This window comes from Vipera ursinii, assembly GCF_947247035.1.
Source record: "Vipera ursinii genome assembly, chromosome: 4".
In the NCBI taxonomy this organism is placed as follows: Eukaryota; Metazoa; Chordata; class Lepidosauria; order Squamata; family Viperidae; genus Vipera; species Vipera ursinii.
The window spans coordinates 16,156,017-16,176,912 of NC_139514.1; the positions used below are offsets into that span (position 1 = coordinate 16,156,017).

Below are 20,896 nucleotides of genomic sequence, written 5' to 3' on the forward strand. Positions count from 1 at the left end.
AATACTTAGCAATTTATTCAATCATAGGCAGCGACAGATGTTTCTCTATCAGGGTGCAAAGAAAAAAAATATCTCCTGCAAACTCCACATAGGCGTCAGGAAGGGCATCTGGCCAGTAAACACTCAGCTCCATTCAATTGCCCCAAATCTACTCCAAAGAAAGGGATTACGTGGTCGTAAAAAGAAAAAAAAGAAGTCCTGTTCCTTTATCGGTTCAAAGCACAAGTTTCCCAAGAAATCAAAGATCATTGCCTTGAAGCTATGTTCTAGCTCACCTTAAACACAATTTCTTATCAACTCCAAGAACATAGTCACAGGAGAAATACAATAAAAAAAATGTGTATGCAATTCCTGCTCTTCAGGAATGTATGACTCTTTATATCAAACTGAGTGCAGAAGGGACGAAAACATACACAGCCTTTCATCTTAAGATAGTGAAAGGAAATGGTATAAGAATACTGTGTTCTTTATAAGCTTTTGCTTTGTTCTGTCCCAAGACAAGAAATATGCTATTCAAAGCTTAGAAAAAAACATTTCTTAGCATAAATACCTGTTCTCTGAGTGGCAAAGAAAATATTTTGCCTCATTTTGTTCAGTTTTAAAGGCTTTGAGAGTGGCAGGCAGAGGAGTGAGATCTCATTGTTGTAACCCAAGTTAGGTTTAGGTCTTCCTTCTTTAGAAGAATCATATTTAGTAGTTTAGTCAAGTTCAGTTTTAAGGTTCCTTTGCAATAGGAGCAAAAATTTCAGTCAGGGAAATATTGAAGTATATTCTTGATCTGGATGATTCCTGCTTACTACAAGCAGTTTCAGTATTTCTGTATTATACCAAGATAAATTAATCGTTGCTCATAGAACATAAATTAAGTGTAATAAAATTTATTTCTTTTTGACTATATAATTATAAGTTTGTTATGGATGGATACAGTAATCAAAATGTTTTTTTTCTCTTTTCTCTTTCCCTTTGTCGTTTTTCCCCTCTTTTTTCTTTTGAAGCAGCTCATATATTTGTATCTGTACCAGTTTAAGGATTCTTTGATCTTAGACCTTATTTTCAAGAACTGAAGTTAATGTTTAAATCCAGACAGATTTTCTGTTCCTGCTAATTGTATTTTATAAATATTATATTTTATAATCTCTCTATTCTCTCTAAACATATATGAAATATTTGTCATATTTAACACAGTCATCAATAATTCCTAAGGAAGTGGTAGATGCACAGTATGATGCACAACATGGCATATGATACAATATGATTTATTTGCAGTAATGTCTTGGGTACTTATGAGAAATGTATAATGCTAAGCAACTCGGGAACATTAAACAAAACCTTTTTTTTAAAGAATTTGATCTTAGGCGGTTCCTATGCACAGAGAGTGAGCAATTGATTTGGAAAAGTGAAGGTTTACCCTCTGATGATTTGTCAATAGAAAATGCTCTTGTAATACTTCAGGTAAATTGTATTTTTATTATATTTTGGAAATTTATTTTTTTATTTTTATTTTTTAATTCCATTTATATCCCGCCCTTCTCCGAAGACTCAGGGTGGCTTACAAGCTTAGCAGTAGCCTTCATTCTATGTATATGCCTGCTTATTAGGGCTTTCACACACACCCCAAGCGGCATTATTACATTCACATTTACCAAAGTTTAGATCAAGACTTTAGAGTTGGTTCTGTTCCCAAAGGCTGCCTGATTGATACCTGTGCCTTTCAGTCTCTAAAAATTCTGGGTTAGATGATAGAAGACTGAAGCTATGGTTGACTCACATTTATTTGATCATAAATAGAATAAAATAGAATCAGAAAAGCAGTGGTTAGAATGCAGTACTGCAGGCTAACTGCCAGCAGTTTGTTCCTGACTTGCTCAAGGTTGACTCAGGCTTCCATCCTTCCGAGGTCAGTAAAATGAGGACCCAAATTGTTGGGGGCAATATGCTGACATTGTAAACTGCTTAGAGAGGGGCTAAGAGATACCTTTTGGGTACCAGGAATCGGTTCCTTGGAGAGAGGTTTTTCCGAGGAATGGAGGGGGGCTGGTTTCATGTGCTGCCTGCATCTCGTGGATGGGGCTTTATTGTTTGTGCAGACCAGCTGCTTGCATGGTGCAGCCTGCTAGTGGTCCACGGACCGAGGATTGGGGACCCTTACTGTAAAACACTATAGAGTGGTAAAAAGTAAAGGTAAAGGTTCCCCCGCACATGCATGCTAGTCGTTTCCAACTCTAGGGGCCGGTGCTCTTCTCCGTTTCAAAGCTGAAGAGCCAGCGCTTGTCCGAGGACATCTCCGTGGTCATGTGGCCGGCATGACTAGACGCCAAAGGCACACAGAACGCTGTTACCTTCCCACCGTAGTGGTCCCTATTTTTCTACTTGCATTTTTACGTGCTTTCGAACTGCTAGGTTGGCAGAAGCTGGGATGAGTAACAGGCGCTCACTCTGTTACGCGGCACTCGGGATTCGACCCGCCAAACTGCCGACCTTCTTATCGACAAGCCCACCATCCTAACCCACTGAGCCACCGCGTCCCTTCATAGAGTGGTATATAAGTCTAAATGCTATTGCTGTTGCTTTTAGGCTACTTAATTCTGGACTTTGGATTGATGACAAAGAAATAGCTTCTTGTTCCCTTATTTTTTTGATGAAATATTTTCAGATATCCTTTTCTCATATATATGGAGAGTTAGAAGTCAAAAAAATCTATTAATGCTAGATTGCATTATGTGAGGATGGGTTGGGAGGGGTTTTTTTTCCCTTACAAATCTAAGTGTACCATTAAGTAATTAAAAATCTGAAATGCTAAATATCGAAGAAGTGCAAAAGATTTTCATTTATAAAAAGTAGGATGAGTCATACATTAAATTACATTACTAATGTTGTCTTTCTTCCTGTATACATTATCTAAATAATTGCCAGTACCCACATTTCAATTTTTTTTAGTATTATGGAAAAAGATGGATATTTAAATGAGGTTTTATTCCTGAATGTTTTCCTTATAAAATAAAACACAACTCTCTCTTTCTTTCAACAGAGTAAAGTTTGCCCATTTTTGATAGACCCTTCTTCCAGAGCTACAGAATGGCTAAAAACACATTTGAAAGAATCACGATTGGAAATTATCAGCCAGCAGGTAATATTTGAACCTTTTAAATTGTTCTGGATTGCAATAGGAAGAATATTTCACTTATTCTTTCATTTAAACTGACTGACTGACCAAGAAAAGGAAAATTCTTACATCGTTAACTACATTGATTATATTATCAGCTTTGGAACTAATAGTTTTTCATTTTCTCAATGGAAGTCAATAAGAAGTGGCATGCATATTTTAAGGATTTTTATTGAGATCAGGGTTTCAATTCATTCATAAGTAGTCTTGACATAGGAAAAGACTGAGCTAGCTAGTTCTACAGGTGGTAAAAAGCAAATGTGATTGTCAAAAACTCCAAAAGACTATCTTTATCACATTAAATGATAGTTTTTTAACTTTACGTAAACATTGAGGGGGAGAAGTGAGAATTTAACCAAGAAAATGATCATTGGATCATAGTTCTGTAAAAATCTCAGTGTGCATGTAATTTGAATAGTGCAGGATTAGATATGTTGACTTACACTTTGTGCGAAAGTGTTGAGACATCTGGAATAGATAGATAACTAAAATTGATTCAACTAAGTCAGAGGTCCCCAACCTATTGGGCACCAGGGACCGGTTCCATGGAGAAAGGTTTTTCCATGGACTGGAGAGTGCATGGTTTTGTGTGCTGCCTGCATCCCACGGTTGGGGCTTTGGTTGTTTGTGCGGACCAGTTACTGGCATGTCATGGCCCAGTATCGATCCACAGACCGGGGGTTGGGGACCCCTGAACTAAGTCATTACTGTTTGATTAGTATATCTAGAAACTCTAGATCTATGGCAGACATGTCAAACTCACAATGTCACGTGACGTCGCGAGATGTATCGGGACTATTTTGCCATTGCCGGCAAGGGGGCGTGCGTGGCTTCTGGATGATGCATCTGGCCCATGGGCTGGCAGTTTGACATCCCTGATCTACAGTCATGGGATTATTCCTTTTACTCTGTGATCTATTTGGGGAGGGCCTCTACTCTGTACTGTATTTTCTACTTACCGTATTTTTTAGACCATAAGACGCACTTTTTTCCCCAAAAGTGGGGGGGAAAACGAGGGTGCGTCTTATGGTCCGAAGGTGATCCGTATGGCCAGCCCCAACCTCTGCAAGTGGAAAGCAAGGGAGATTGCCAGGAGCATGAATCGGCACATGCTGAGAAACGCCGATCTCACGCTCCTGCAATCTGCCTCGCTCGGTTTCAGCTTCCCTTGCTACAAGAGAAAGCAGGCTGAAAAGGAGTGAGGGAGATTGCCAGGAATGCGAATCGGCTGATCTCGCTCTGCTGCAATCTCCCTCATTTCAGCCTGCTTTCTCTTGTAGCAAGGGAAGCTGAAACCGAGCGAGGGAGTTTGCAGGAGCGTGAGATCGGCCGATTCGCATTTCTGGCAATCTCCCTAGCTCCGTTTCAGCTTGCTTTCTGCAAGAGAAAGCCGGGCCGCAGGGCCGCCTCCGCGGGTACTGCTCTAATGCAGAGAGGGAAGGACAAAGAGGGAAGGAAGGAAGGAAGGAAGGAAGGAAGGAAGGAAGGGACAATGGGAGAGGGAGGGGGAGAGAGAAAGAGAGAGAGAGAGAAAGAGAGGGAGAGAGAGAAGGAGAAAGAAATAGGGAGGGAGAGAAAGAGGGAGAGGAAAAGAGAGAGGGAGAGAAAGAAAGGGAGAGAGAGAGAAAGAGGGAGAGAGTGAAGGAGAAAGAAAGAGGGAGGGAAATAGAGGGAGAGAGAGAAGGGAGAAAGAGAGGGAAAGAGATAAATAGAGAGGGAGAGAAAGAGGGAGAGAGAGAGAAGGAGAAAGAAAGGGAGGGAAATAGAGGGAGAGAGAAAGGGAGAGATAGAGAGGAGAGAGAAAGAAAGATGGAGGGGGAGAGAGGGAGAGAAAGAGAAGGAGAGAGAGAAATTAAATTAGTAACATGATTGTTAAGTGAATCTGGTTTCCCCACTAAGTTTGCTTCTCAGAAGGTTGCAAACATGACCCTGGAACAATGTGACCATCATAAATATGAATCGATTGCCAAGCATCCGAATGTAAATCACATGACCTTGGGGATGCTGAAACGGTCATAAGTGTGAAAAATGGTCATAAGTCACTTTTTTCAGTGCCGTCGTAACTTTGAACAGTCACTAAGTGAATCATTGTAAGTCAAGGACTACCTGTACTTTATCAATTTTTTTTCCTTTTTTGGGGGGGTGTCACGTTTTTGACACCTTGCTGGGCGACTGGTGGTACTCGGACATTGCCTTGTCCTAAAAGTGGTACAATGGATGAAAAGGTTGAAAAGCCCTATTTTAGTATACCGGTACTATTTGGTTCAGAATATTTTTTTTCTTGTTTGCCTGCTCTAAAAACTGGGTGTGTCTTATGGTCAGGTGCGTCTTATGGTCTGAAAAATACGGTATTTATCATGATAGCTTAAATTCTAGTTTGGTCTAGCTAGCTTATTATTTCCCCCTCCCCCCAACAAAGTAGAGATTTTGGAGTGAAAATTTTAAGGTTATAGTTATATAGCAAAAAAGGAGTGAGGAACATGTATACAAGCATAGTTCTGACAAGAATGTTTCCCTGTACTTTCCTTTTGTACTTTATGTATAATCGATAGCAAATTTCATTTTTGCAGGATGCCAACTTTATTAATGCCCTTGAATTGGCTGTGCGATTTGGAAAAACACTTATTATACAGGAAATGGATGGGGTTGAGCCTGTGCTTTATCCACTGCTTAGAAAGGACCTAGTTGCCCAAGGTAAATTTCCAACTGGTGATATATATATATATGTATAACTATCGTTTTGATTTTCAGATAAAATTTTGAATTAAAGAGAGACCTATTTGTAATCCATTAGCCATGTTTACAATTATATTTATCTAGCATATATTTTAGATACTGTGTCAATTTGTTGACTTAGTGCAGGGGTAGGCAACCTCGGCTCTTTTATGACTCATGGACTTCAACTCCCAGAATTCCTAAGCCAGCTATGCTGGCTCAGGAATTCTGGGAGTTGAAGTCCATGAGTCATAAAAGAGCCGAGGTTGCCTATCCCTGACCTAGTGGCATCTGTCAACAAAACATTCCTCTTCTTTACCCCAGGTATTGGGTGGGAACAGAAATCTGTTCATAGAATCATAGGCAATTGAGTTCAACCTCCTGGTCAGGACAAGGATCTGAACTAGACTATACTTCATTGTTAGATGCCTATCCGAGCCAGTTTAGTCTAATGTTAAGGCATCAGGCTAATAAATGAAAGTCTCGATGAGTTACTAGTTCTGCCTTGGGCATGAAAGCTGGCTGAATGATTTTGGGCCAGTTATTCTCTCTTAGCCCAGTTCTCCTCACAAGCTTGTTGTTTTGGGATGAGGAAGAGCATTAAGTATGTTTACCACCTTGAATTATTTATAAAAAAATAAAGGCAGGATTAAAAAAACCCTAAATTTAAAGAAATAAATAATCTCTAATTACCACTCTTATCCTGCGAGGGTAGAAAAGGCAAATTGCACACAAAGGGATCGAGTGCAAATGAAAATAATCTAAATCAATAATTGAAATTTATATGAGTGTTTTGTCCTACAGATGTAAGAGCAGCAAATTAAATTGATTTCAACACTATATCTTTCCCCCCTTCTTTGGTTTATGAATAGTAGATGTACATGTAGTCCTTGAGTTACCAAAATTGAAACTGGAATGTCAAGTCTTTTGGGTCATGAGTCAAGACACCACATTGACTAGATACGATTTTGCAACTGTTCTTTTGACAATTGTTAAGCAAGTCATCAGAGTCATTAAATGAATCACATGTCGTAAGTCATAAAGATGAACCTATTTTATTCGATGGGTGTTTTTGCTTGGAAAAGGCAAAAAAAAAAAAGCAAAATGCAGTCATGTGATCCTGGGATGCTCCAACTGGTCATAAAGGCAAGCTTGTTGCCAAGTGCCAGAAATGCAATCACATGATTACAGGGGTGGTGCAGCAGTTGTAAGTAACTTTTTTCAAGTCCATTGTAACTTTAAATGATTGTTAAGCTACCAGTCGTAAGTGGAAGACTACTGCACTCTTAATATTCTTGCTAGCTTTTTTTTCCGTTCAGTACTGATCTTTGGGACTTCTGATTCTGAAGTGATTTATTTGAGGAAATAGGAACAATTTTGCTGTGCAGAATTTTCTCTGACCTTAATTTGCAGTTGCCCTTTCCTGTGATATGTAATCACGGATATTGAACATACATTTTTCGTTATCTTGCTTCTGACAGCTACGTTTGATTGCTTTGCAGTGCTATATATATAAAAATGTGTATTTTTGGTGAGCCAAGTACTCTTCAATATTTTCATGAATGACGTAGATGAGGGAATTGAAGGAGAACTCATCAAATTTGCAGATGACGCCAAACTGACAGGCGTAGCCAACACCCCAGAAAACAAACTCATGATCCAAAAAGATCTAGACAAACTTGAACAATGAGCCCTATCTAACAAAATGAGTTTCAATGTGGAGAAAAGCAAAGTTTTGCATTTAGGCAGGAAAAATCAAATGTACAAGTACAGATTGGGCGAGACCTGGCTTATAAACAGCAACTGTGAAAGGGATCTTGGAGTCCTAGTGGACGATCACTTGACTATGAGCCAGCAGTGTGCCGCAGCAACCAAAACACCTAATACAATCCTGGGTTGTATAAACAAGAGTCATAGAATCAAGATCATGTGAAGTATTAGCACTGCTTTATAAAACCCTAGTAAGACCACACCTGGAATACTGCAGCCAATTTTGGTCACCTCATCACAAAAAAGATGTTGAGCATTTGGAGAAAAAAAATCAGAGAAATGCAACTAAAATGATCAAAGGCCTGGAGTCTAAAGCATATGAAGAACGGCTGCGGGAGTTGGATTTGGCTAGTCTAAAGCAAAGAAGAAATAGGGGAGAGATGATAGCAGCATTCCAGTAGGATACAAGGAAGAGGGGGGTCACTTTGTTCACCAGAGCATCAGAGGGAAGGATGAGAAACAATGGCTGGAAACTGACAAAAGAGAGAAGCAACCTGGAATTAAGGAGAAGCTTCCTGACAGTGAGGACAATTAACCAGTGGAACAGCTTGTCACCAGAAATCATGGGTGCATCACTGGAGATTTTTAAGAAGAGGCTAGACAGTCCTTTGTCTGACGTGGTATAGGCTGGACTAGAAGACCTCCAAGGTCCCTTCCAGCTCTTATTCTATTCATTCAGGTTTGAAAAATTCACAGAAATAATAAAAGACATTTTGAATAGACTACAACCAATGGCTTCCAATTTTGAGGTATCGAGAATCACCCAGATGACCTTACAAAAGGAATTTGACAAGCAGAAACTGGAAAACATGGCTTACGTTAGGGAAAAGAAGAGTATGTTAGAAAGAAACTTAAACTGGCTTTATCTTAACTCTCTCTAATATAAGAGGAAAGTAATAAAAAACACTGTTAAGCTTTCAAGTCTAATGTCAACCTTTCAAGATGGAAGAGGTCAGGAAACAGGCTCCACAAGAAATACTAGAATCCTACTGTTTTGATAAAGGCTATGATAACAGCTCAGTTGCTTAATGACACTGGAGATGGTGTCTGCTTCAGGGGTTCAAGCCCTAGCACGGTGTGGTGGGGTGAGCTCCCTTTACTATCCTCAGCTTCTGTCCACCTTGCAGTTTGAAAGCAAGACAACAAAGAAGGAATGGAAATTAATCCAAGAGAGAAGCAACCTGGAATTAAGGAGAAACTTCCTGACAGTGAGGACAATCAACCAGTGGAACAGCTTGCCTCCAGGTGTCATGGGCGCTCCATCACTCGAGATTTTAAAGAAGAGACTAGACAGTCACTTCTCTGAGATGGTATAGGTTCTCCTGCTTGTACTAAGCCAAAGCACAAGCTTTATCCCAAACAGTCTGCAAATGATAAACTTCCCTGTTTCACTTCCTATATTTCAAAGAAAAAAGTTCTGTATTTTCACAGTTTTTTAATTGGTTGTATATTTCAGTGCTCTGATGTTTTTGTACGTGCTTCCCAATGTCCCCATATATCACCATAGCTTAGAATGCTGCACTGGTTACCTGTTAGTTTTAGATGCAATTTAAGATACTAGATTTCTCCTTTAAAATCCTTCATAATTCAGGAATTTGTATTTATTGGAATGATTTCTCCCTACTACTAATATCTTCTCAGATGATTGCATCAAGTATGGTGAGCTTTGTGCTCCCCTACTCGCATTCCCCCATTTAGGGACCAGAGAAGGACACATTTTCAGTCACATCCCCCTTTGCAATAGAAGTCCCCCTAGACATCCAAATGCTCCATCACTTTTAGCATTCAAAAAGTCCACTAAGGCCTTGATACTAACCATTCATCTAACAATGGAAGGTGTTTTAATTTTGGTGGCATTGATTGCTGTGTATTTCTGTTTCTATAGATGAGATTGTGTGGGATTATTTGGATTTTGTATTTAGTTCTCAATTTTAATCTGACTAACAGATTGTAATTGTATACCACTCAGAGCTAGTTCTGACTGGAATGTATCTTCTGGATATAATTTCTTATTTTTCATAATGTCAAGAATGCCTTTTTCTCTAAACGTGAAATTTGAGGAAACAAGACAGAATTGAAGTAATCAAGAATGAATAGTGAATGGTTTCTCTGCTTATTTTTTCATGGTTTATTCACATTCATAGCTTTTTCACATTGATGCTGACCTAGCTATGCTGGACTAACTCCTATAATTTCCAATCAGCATGACCTTTGCTTCACATAGGAAGTCATGATACTGTTATTATTACTGGTTTTTTATTTTATGGACAATTAGCCTTTGTTTGTTTGTTTTTTAAATGTATCTCCTATTTGGGCAAATCTTAACCCTAGGATTTAGAAGGTTGGTGTTCTAAATACATTATTTTTATTACTTGTGTTTTTCCCTTTTCCTATAGGACCCCGGTATGTTATACAGATAGGTGACAAAATAATAGACTATAATGAGGAATTCCACCTTTTTCTGTCAACTAGAAACCCAAATCCATATATTCCACCTGACGCAGCATCTATTGTTACCGAGGTTAATTTTACAATCACCCGTAGTGGCTTAAGAGGACAGGTAAACATGTACATCTCCAATATGATACTCTTCATTTTAATCAACTGATAAAAGAATTTATATAATTTATTTTATAAATCGTGTGTGTGTGTTTTTAAATATAATTCCAGTTTCTTCTCTCTTCCTTTACCTTGTGCCTGCTGGTGCTGTTAAGCTCAGATACCAGCAGCTTTTAATTAGCTTGTTCAATTTTTTTCACTGCATTGGGAATTACTTGCAAACATGAGTGAAAGTTCTTTTGTACTATTAAAAGTTTGCAAACTTCACAGATTAAGACTTTCAGCTAAGAATGTCCAGCTAGTTGCATATGGGCATGTATTCTCTTCGTTTCGTTCTTTTAGTCTTCCTTTTGTTGTGCTGAAAAATATCATTAGTGCAAATATTAGAGTATTTATATGCAGCGGTCTGAGTGTAAAAATATTTATTGTATTTTTAGAATGGCAATTGGCAAGGTTCATAGTATTTTTTTAGTTTTTGGAGAATGGGAAGATGCTAATTATCAAACATCTTAAATTTAAATTTGTATCGTTATACAAAAATTAACATGTACAAGTAAATATATACACAAATTATACACCTACTGATAAAGCAGTTTACTTACATATATATTTTTTTAAAAAATAGTAGTGGATCTTTTAAAAATGTTAATGCATGAAATGTTCTTGAGCAAAGGAGCTTTCTTGCCTTCCTTGCACTGCTGTTCCCCCCCCCCAAAAACTCTCCATAAGTCAGGCATTTCTCTAGAATAGCATGAATGAAGAATAACGAAATGCAAGAAAGGAGGATTGATGGGATTCAATGGGAACAACCCGTGTGAGGAAAACTGTCTTTTTACTTAACAAAAGACATATTTGGATACAAAACATGTGAAAAGGGAAGTATTAAGTTGCTTAAAACAACAGCAATAAGGACAGTTTCCAGCTTACCGATAGTTGTGGGATATTTTCCTCCTCCACCGAGTCTAGTAGGGCGGGCAAGTCATGTTCCTTTTCTTAAATCTTGCCTTCTAGTGCGACTTAAACTACAATGTTCTTAGTAGCCTGTCCCCACTTTGGAATGCTCTTCCCCTTGAAAAACAGCCCCTAATCTTCTGGTCTTCTACAAGGTCTGGAAGACTGAGATTTTCCTGTAGCTTTGGGGGTAGGGCAGGGGTCAGCAAACTGAAACAGTGAAAGAGCCACTTGGAACTGGTTCCATCACAAAAGGAAAAAATGGGAGCCACAAAAATTGTGTGTGCATGCACGTACATGCACGCATGTGCAGAACAGGGTTTGACTGAAGAGTGGAGACAAGGCAAGATATGCACCTACCCTGCATATTTGAATTGATTGGTTGAACTTTTTTAGTCCCACTTTTTTTTGGGGGGGACTGCACATGGTAGAGGACTGGGAGCCGTAGGAGATGGTTGAAAGAGCCGCATGCGGCTCCAGAGCCGCGGGTTGCAGACCTGTGGGGTAGGGCATTGGCTGGTGTCCAGGAAAGTTTTCTATTGGACATGAAGTTTCTTTTGTCTTTGGGGGCACTAGGAATTTTAATGTTGGTTTTGTACTTTTTATTGTTTTATTATTCTTTGTAAGCTGCCCAGAGTTAGGATACATAAAATGAAAGGCTACCTAAATATCAAACAAATAGTGCTTACCTACTTTTCTCTTCTTCTCAAAAATACCTTGGCTTTGCAGCTTTTAGCTTTGACTATCCAGCATGAAAAGCCAGATTTGGAAGAACAAAAAACAAAATTATTACAACAGGAAAAAGAAAAGAAAATACAACTGGCAAAACTTGAAGAATCTCTTTTGGAGGTAACAGATATTGATCTCATATGAAAATTTTTTATGTAACTTTGTTTAGTGCAAGGAGCTATCCAGGTGCAGTCTTCTTTCTTTCTTTCTTTCTTTCTTTCTTTTCTTTCTTTCTTTCTTTCTTTCTTTCTTTCTTTCTTTCTTTCTTTCTTTCTTTCTTTTTCTTTCTTTCTTTCTTTCTTTCTTTCTTTCTTTCTTTCTTTCTTTCTTTCTTTCTTTCTTTCTCTCTCTCTCTCCCTTCCTTCCTTCCTTCCTTCCTTCCTTCCTTCCTTCCTCCCTCCCTCCCTCCCTCCCTCCCTCCCTCCTTCTTTCTTTCTTTCTTTCTTTCTTTCTTTCTTTCTTTCTTTCTTTCTTTCTTTCTTTCTTTCTTTCTTTCGATATTTTGTCCATTAATTGAGCAGATTAAAACTGCAGTTGTCTCTGAATTTCCTGATTTTTTCCCCCTGAATACTTCAGATTAGCACTTCATCTATGCAAGATTCAAGGAATTTTCTTCTGTTTTCATCTGTTCTGAAAATCTTAGCAAGATAAGATAGCCTTTATTGTCATTTTTTTTCCTGTGGGCACAACGGCACACATCAAAAATGATTTTTTTTAATCCCATTTATATCCCGCCCTTCTCCGAAGACTCAGGGCGGCTTACAGTCTAAGAAGCACAAATCAATTAGATGCCCGCTCTCAAAGTGGAACACACACGTGACACACACCTAACCATACTATATACACATACAGTATGTATATGTATAAATAAATATTAAATACTGTCCATCTTGAATATATAACAGAAGGAGGAAGCTTGAGAGTTCACAAAGGAAGTTTGAGAGTTCACACCAAGGTACATTAGATGGTGTCCTCCATTTTTCTGAAGATTCAGGGAATGCTGTCCTCTTCCTGTTTACTTCCCAGAGACATGTTAACCCAAGCTTGAAATCTTGCGCCAGTGAGGTTGCACAACATTTGTAAAAGCATCTATGACTTTCCAGACCTGTGTAGCTATTCCCAATTCTCTTTGCAAATGTGCAGAGCCACCCCACTTCCTTTTTTTCCTAAAACAGTGAACTGGTTGCAGGCACACACCATGTTTCCCCCAAAATAAGACCCAACCAGAAAATAAGCCCCAACATGATTTTTCAGGATGCTGGTAATATAAGCCCCACCCCCAAAATAAGCCCCAGTTAAGACTGTCAGCCAGCCAGACACATATATTTCTCTAAATATAAGCCCTAATTGGAAAATAAGACCTAATGTGTCTTTTGGAGCAAAAATTAATATAAGACCCAGTCTTATTTTCAGGGAAACATGGTAGGTGAGGACAATTTCCAAACAAATTGGATGAACCTAAAAAACACATACAACTGCTGTAACATTTTTTAAAAGTACTTTACACACAGTCCTGCATATTTTGAAATCTCTGTTTGAATAGCCCTGACATTTTACATGAAAAAGTACTGTAAATGTTTCTTTTTTTTTATTATGTGGAAATATTTAAATGCATGAAATTATACTATTAGTAGTTTTATAGGCAAAACCTAGCAATTGTTAGCTTGTAGGATGAAATGCTGTTGCACTCAAAATTTAGTCTTTGAAAAAGTAATTGGAATGGGAAATATTTTTAAAGGCCATAACATTTTTCATTTTGCTGTGAATTCTTTTGTAACTGTTACAGTTGCAAATGCATTTTAAACTACTCAAGTTGAAAAGTGCAGATTTATTATTCTTTCCAAGCCAGCAAAATATTGGAAATAAATGATGTAAAGAGCTGTCAAACTTTGTCAGTCAGTAAGATAATTAATTCTCTGGAAACTAAATAGAAAAGGACCAAATTTGGTGTGAGAAGAAATTGGACACAAAAAAGATCAATTTCAAAATTATTCTGGATCTGGATAGGGATCTGAAGATTAAAAAAATCCCCCAAATTCTTACACTGCAAACTATGGAAGAGATAGTTGGGTGATGGTGTAGAATGTTGGGGAACTGCATCATTCTAAACTCTTTTCCTTCTTCCCAACCAGAGCAGAGGTAGCCTGTCCTGTGCATCCACATTGCACATATGCACATAGTCACTGCCTATAAAGAGCCTGGAAGAATTCAAAAAGCATTCAGTTGCCATCTTACTACACGAGTACCGTGTTTCCCCAAATATAAGACCTATCCTAAAAATAAGCCTAGCTTCATTTTTACGTGAGTGCCTAATATAAGCCCTACCCCCAAAATAAACCCTAGTTGCATGAGGTGGGGCGAGGTGCACATGTAAAAACCAAGCTAGGGTGGGGGTAGTGGGATGGACCTTCACCCGCTTACTTCAGGACCACTGCAGCCAGGCCTCCCACATCCTGATGCCTCGTGGTGGTGGCACCAACAGCCGTGTACAGCAGGAGCCTGCATAGCTGCCACCAGCCCACTTCTGCAGCTACCTGCTGCTCGCGCTCGTCGCCCCTGGCCTCCGTTTCGCTGGCAGAGACCTTCAGGAAAAGGCCTCTGCAGCTGAGAATGGAGTCTTAGGTTGATGTGCGCATCGCCCCTCCCCCCACCCCGGCCTCTGTTTTGCCAGCAGGGGTCTTCAGGAAAGACCTCTGCAGCCAATAAAGGAGCCTTTCCTAAAGGCCTCTGCCGGTGAAACCGAGGCCAGGGGCAATGCGCATGAGCGGCAGTAAGCGGCCGCAGAAGAAGCGTGGCATTTTCAAAATTCTATGAGTGTTGTTAGTTGGTTGTTTTTTTTTCATGTTTGAAATTTCAAGCCAGGAATTATGAGAAATTAGTAGAATTAATTTTGATTGTGCTTAAGATAAAGATAAATTCAAAATATGACCAGCGTTATTTTAGATACATGCAATGCTGAATTTTGGAAGAGAGCAGGAAGAATTCTTGCATTTAGAATATTGTTTCCTATCTCTCCACAAAACCATGATTAAGGAAGTTGGTGCATTTGATAGATGTGATGTACTAACCAATTGTGATCCATCCAGACAACGTGGATTTGAATATCTTTGTCATCCGGCCATGATTTAAAGCATTCCAAACAATTAAAATAAGTTTTTTTCCCTGCAGACTCTTGCAACTTGTAAGGGAAATATACTTGAAAATAAGGATTTGATTGATTCTCTAAATCAAACTAAAGCAAGTAGTGCCCTCATCCAAGAATCACTTGTTGAGTTTCATAGACTTCAGATTTCCCTTGATCAGGTTGGTATTTGGGTTTTTTAAAAATTGGTTGATTAGAGGATATATTAGTTAAGTAACATGTTTATTCTGGTAGTAAATCTTCTGTAATCTCCTGAGGTTATTTTCATGCTAAACAGTTTTATATCTTATTCTGAAAACGAATAATATCAGTAAAGACACTATTTTGTCATTTCACAATGAAAAACATCAAACATAGTCTATTTTAGAATAAGCCATTTGTATGACACATCCAGAGAAAGGCACTTCAGTGGAGAAAATTTTGGAAGATGACATTAGATCCCATATAGAGCTGAACAGTTTCTATATTCCTTTTTTTTAAAAAAAAATAGCTTTCAGATAATATAACTGCGGGCTCCAGGCTCATGCACACAACCAGGTCTTCATGGCCTTATGAAAGACCAACAGGATTGGAGTCATCCAGCAGGGGCTGTGACAAGAGAAGTCACATCTTTTGGTCCTCACCAGAAGAGCTGACAATCTTTGAATAATGGTACCCATAACATTCCCAGACTGAATTGGATGGGTAGAAACAACTAGAAGAATATAAGGAAAAATGAAATGTGGATGGCAAAGAATATTAGGGCTTCCAAGTTAGATAATCCATCGTGACAGTGTATCTAATCTTGGTTGAACTTTTAGTTAAGTGCGATCAAGTCAGGCTTGATTCTTGCTGACTTTATGGTCAAATGTTCACTATGTCTACTTCTCTCTAATAATAAATTGTTTTAATTCTAATATTCCTTTAGATGGTTTCCATCTGTCTTATCAATTGTCTTTCTATTCTACTTTTCTCATCTTTTTCTAACAAAGTAATCTATTACTCACTTTATTACATAGCCAAGATCTGCAATTTCTCTTTGCTGACTTTCACCCTGGTTTTGACATCTGCAAGGAGACAACGGGGGCATTAATAGTACTATCTCCTTTATTGCTATTACTTGCAACACTTGCAATAGTATAAACAATTATTTTAAACCAGGGATCCCCAACCGCTGGGCTGTGGCCCACTAGTGGGTCATGAGCTGTTTTGCAGCCAGGCTGCAGAAATCACAGGCAAGCGTGTGCACACACATCCTGACTTGCGTGAGCAGTGGGTGAGTGCATGTACATGCACTCCATTTTTGTGAGTGGCAGGCACGCAATCGCTGCTTGTGCAAATAGAGCTGCGCACCTGCGCTTGCTGGGCTCTCATGCAGAACCATTTCCTCTCCCTGCTGGTTCGCAAAGCTGGAAAGGTTGGGGAACTCTCTTTTAAACAATTAAAAGTTTACTAACCTACTAGAAAGACCTAATACAGAATGTATTTTTTTTCCTTTTTAAAAAAGTATGTCAAGAAAATTCTCATTCATGGTTATGTGTAAACTGGTTAATTTATCACAAAGATATTAGTATCTGTCTTCTTCTCTTATACTGTATATCTATCACCTTTTTCTTTGTCTCTTTTTATTTTGTCCAACTATCAAGAGTTGTTTTTCTCATAATGTCTGCCTCATTGCATTTCCTAACAGGAAGTGATCCATTAAGTCTCGACTTGCTGCAATATAATACAATTTACGGTATATACTATTTAGATAAATTCCTAAATTAATAGACACCTACAGGTTAATGGGCCTGTGAGAATAAATCTAAATCTTAAAATTACTTTTCCTATCATTCTTGTGATAGAATGATTTAGTTGTGAAATTTCAGAGTTCACTGAAAGTACAGTGGATTAATTCACAAATAGTTCCTGAGTGCACATGTAGTAAGAGCAGTGCAATATTTCTCTGAGGGTTTGGGGTGCATTCAGTTATATTTTAGATTTGGTTACGATCAAAAATCCATATGCCAAATCGCAGATGGCATTTTAAGCTCTTTGGAATTTTAAACTGGTTTTCCATAAATAGCCCAACACTAAATTACCAGTTCATTCCTATGTTATACATTCCCATCTGCTTTCTTTCCTGGTTTCTTGAATGGGTTGTTCAGCAGATATATTTCAATTCTTATAACTTTATGAAACATTATTTATCAGATCAAGAATCTATGGGAAAGGACAAGTAATGTATTCTGTGTGATAATATTATCATTCAAATACCATGATTTAAATACTTGTGCCGTTGTTGAGGCAATAGTACATAATGCCAGCGTTTGCATCATGACTGTTGTTTATTTAATAAAATTTATAGTCCATCTCAATCCCAAATGAGTCTGTTGGTGAACAGCAGAAGGAAAGAAACATTATATAAAATATATCCAAATAACACCAGTACAATTTCATATGATAACATACAGGTGAAAGTCGAAAAATTAGAATATCGTGCAAAAGTTCATTTATTTCAGTAATGCAACTTAAAAGGGGAAACTAATATATGAGATACTCATTACATGCAAAGCAAGATAGTTCAAGCCGTGATTTGTCATAATTGTGATGATTATGGCGTATAGCTCACGAAAACCCCAAATCCACAATCTCAGAAAATTAGAATATTACATGCAATCAATAAAACAAGGAGTGTACATAGAACAATATCGGACCTCTGAAAAGTATAAGCATGCATATGTACTCAGTACTTGGTTTGGGCCCCTTTTGCAGCAATTACTGCCTCAATGCGGCATGGCATGGAAGCTATCAGCCTGTGGCACTGCTGAGGTGTTATGGAAGACCAGGATGCTTCAATAGCGGCCTTCAGCTCTTCTGCATTGTTCGGTCTCATGTCTCTCACCTTTCTCTTGGCAATGCCCCATAGATTCTCTATGGGGTTCAGGTCAGGCGAGTTTGCTGGCCAATCAAGCACAGTAATCCCACGGTCATTGAACCAGGTTTTGGTGCTTTTGGCAGTGTGGGCAGGTGCCAAGTCCTGCTGGAAAATGAAGTCAGCATCCACATAAAGCTCATCTGCGGAAGGAAGCATGAAGTGCTCCAAAATTTCCTGGTAGACAGCTGCGTTGACTCTGGACTTAATGAAGCACAGTGGACCAACACCAGCAGATGACATGGCTCCCCAAATCAACACAGACTTTGGAAACTTCCCACTGGACTTTAAGCATCTTGCAGTGTGTGCCTCTCCATTCTTCCTCCAGATTCTGGGTCCTTGGTTTCCAAATGAGATGCAAAAGTTGCTCTCATCAGAAAAGAGGACTTTGGACCACTGAGCAACAGACCAGGTCTGTTTTTCTTTAGCCCAGGTAAGACGCTTCTGACATTGTTGTTCAGGAGCGGCTTAACAAGAGGAATACGACATTTGAAGCCCATGTCCAGGATCCGTCTCTGTGTGGTGGCTCTTGATGCACTGACTCCAGCCTCAGTCCGCTCCTTGTGAAAGTCCCCAACACTTTTGAATGGCCTTTTCCTGACAATCCTCTCCAGGCTGCGGCCATCCCTGCTGCTTGTGCACCTTTTTCTTCCACACTTTTCACTTCCACATAACTTTCTGTTAATGTGCTTTGATACAGCACTTTGGGAACATCCAACTTCTTTTGCAATTACCTTTTGAGGCTTTCCTTCCTTATGGAGGGTGTCAATGATGGTTTTCTGCACAACAGTCAGGTCAGCAGTCTTCCCCATGATTGTGATTCCTACTGAACCAGACTGAGAGACCATTTAAAGGCTCAGGAACCCTTTGCAGGTGTTATGGCTTAATTAGCTGATTAGAGTGGGACACTTTGAGCCTAGAATATTGCACCTTTTCACAATATTCTAATTTTCTGAGATTGTGGATTTGGGGTTTTCGTGAGCTGTACGCCATAATCATCACAATTATGACAAATCACGGCTTGAACTATCTTGCTTTGCATGTAATGAGTATCTCATATATTAGTTTCCCCTTTTAAGTTGCATTACTGAAATAAATGAACTTTTGCACGATATTCTAATTTTTCGAGTTTCACCTGTATAATGACACTGACAATCGAGTTCAAGGGATAATGGATTTCAACATGCTTACAAAATTCCAGGAGGTTTTGGGCTGCATATACTACCAATGGGAAAAGTTGAAGTGCGTAGGAACTATAACAGAAAAAGTTTTTTTTCTGCATCCATTTTTTTCATACCCCATGTACCACTCAGCAGGTAAGGACTGTCAGCAGCCCCTCTATAAATGTCTGGACCAGATGGGCAGATTCACTTTAGCCCGTGTGTTGCCTTATATATCCCAGTGGTGCACTAAGTAAGGCATTGAGGATAATGAGCAGTACTTCGATTTGGGCCCAGAAATTTACTTGTAATCAGTGCAGGAACTTATTCTACATGGGCAGAGGTGTCTTACCAACAATAGCTCCTGCAATTTTGTCCTAATTTCCCTTTCAAGTATGGCTGCACTTAGAGCACACTATAGTGGTCCAAACAAGAGATGATCTGTTACACATGTTAATTACTAGAATTCATATAGGTGTCTGAATTTTTATTACTGTCTTTTTTAGCCATAGTGGATTGTAGCCAATATTGGCCATTGAAAATGATGTAGAAACATAATAAACTCTTGTGCATCCTCTCACCCCTTCCAAGATGCTATAGTCAACATGAGGTAGCACTATGGTTAGAGCGCAGTACTGCAAGCTACTTCTGCTGACTGCTGGCTGCCTGCAGTTTGGCAGTTTCATTCTCCCCCACTCAAGGTTGACACAGCCTTCCATCCTTCTGAGGTTGGTAAAATGAGGACCCAGATTGTTGGGGGCAATGTGCTGACTCTGTAAACTGCTTAGAGAAGGCTGTGAAGCAGTATATACAGTAAGTCTAAGTGTTATTGCTATTGGGGCAAGGGTGATTGCCCATTTGGCTAATATTGGCTATCTAACAAAACATAAATATTTTGCATTGTCATGTGCACACATGAATGCATGTCGACATTGATAAAGTACCTTCTATTCTACTGAATTGTTGTATATTGTATTTGTAATTTCATTTTGTGTATACATTTCCAATAGGTGGCAATAGAGCTCTAACATTTAATCTTCTTTATTTTCAGGAAAGGGATGCATATCTCACTCTGGCTGAAAGTGGCAGCAAGATGTATTTTATTATTTCTGACCTGTCCAAAATTAATAACATGTATCGTTTTAGTCTGGCTTCTTTCCTAAGACTTTTCCAAAGGACTCTACAGAGTGAACTGGTATATACCAATAGTTCAAACTAGTGTATGTGTGTATCTCCTCTCCCTCTCCCTCTCCCTCTCACCCCCTCCTCACATACACATACACACACTTATTGCATTTACCTTTTTTTCCCCAACACTGGAAGTTTTTAAGAAGAGATTGGACAACCATTTGTCTGAAATGGTATAGGGCAGGGGTATCAAATTCGCAACATGTGATATGACACAACATATCGTGACTTTTTTTCCATTGCCGGCAATGGGGTGGGCGCGGTTTTGCCAGGACAGATCCGGCCCACAGGCTGGCAATTTGACACCCCTGGTATAGGGTTTCCTGCCTGAGCAGGGGGTTGGACTAGAAGACTTCAAGGCCCTTTCCAACTCTGTTATTCTATTTATCAAGTACTAGAAATAAGGCTGGCTGAAGTACTATTTAAAGAAAAGAAATAAAGGAACTCCTTCCATTAGTGATTGCACACCGTTGATACTATAATCAGTGTCTTTGAAGGAAATTTAGTCTTATATTTGGATATAATTACCTGACAAAAGTCCTAAATAAAATGTATAATTTTTTTCCTTGGCTGAAGAAAGCATAGTTCCATAGTCAAGAGAAGGCAAATGAGATTCTATTTAT

General features: G+C 38.9%; 1 protein-coding gene across 2 annotated transcripts in view; it reads left to right on the forward strand.

Annotated features, from left to right (window-relative positions):
* The window catches only part of DYNC2H1 (dynein cytoplasmic 2 heavy chain 1), a gene marked incomplete at its 5' end in the record, with an annotated part of 166,288 nt that overhangs the window by 79,205 nt on the left and 66,187 nt on the right, over positions 1 to 20,896 (forward strand). For both annotated transcript variants that reach the window (XM_083362406.1, XM_083362407.1), the window contains 7 exons: positions 1,343 to 1,452; positions 3,029 to 3,127; positions 5,734 to 5,857; positions 10,045 to 10,208; positions 11,888 to 12,007; positions 15,056 to 15,190; positions 20,137 to 20,280. In XM_083362406.1, coding sequence (XP_083218532.1) covers positions 1,343 to 1,452; positions 3,029 to 3,127; positions 5,734 to 5,857; positions 10,045 to 10,208; positions 11,888 to 12,007; positions 15,056 to 15,190; positions 20,137 to 20,280 — 896 coding nt within the window. The remainder of the gene's footprint in view (positions 1 to 1,342; positions 1,453 to 3,028; positions 3,128 to 5,733; positions 5,858 to 10,044; positions 10,209 to 11,887; positions 12,008 to 15,055; positions 15,191 to 20,136; positions 20,281 to 20,896) is intronic.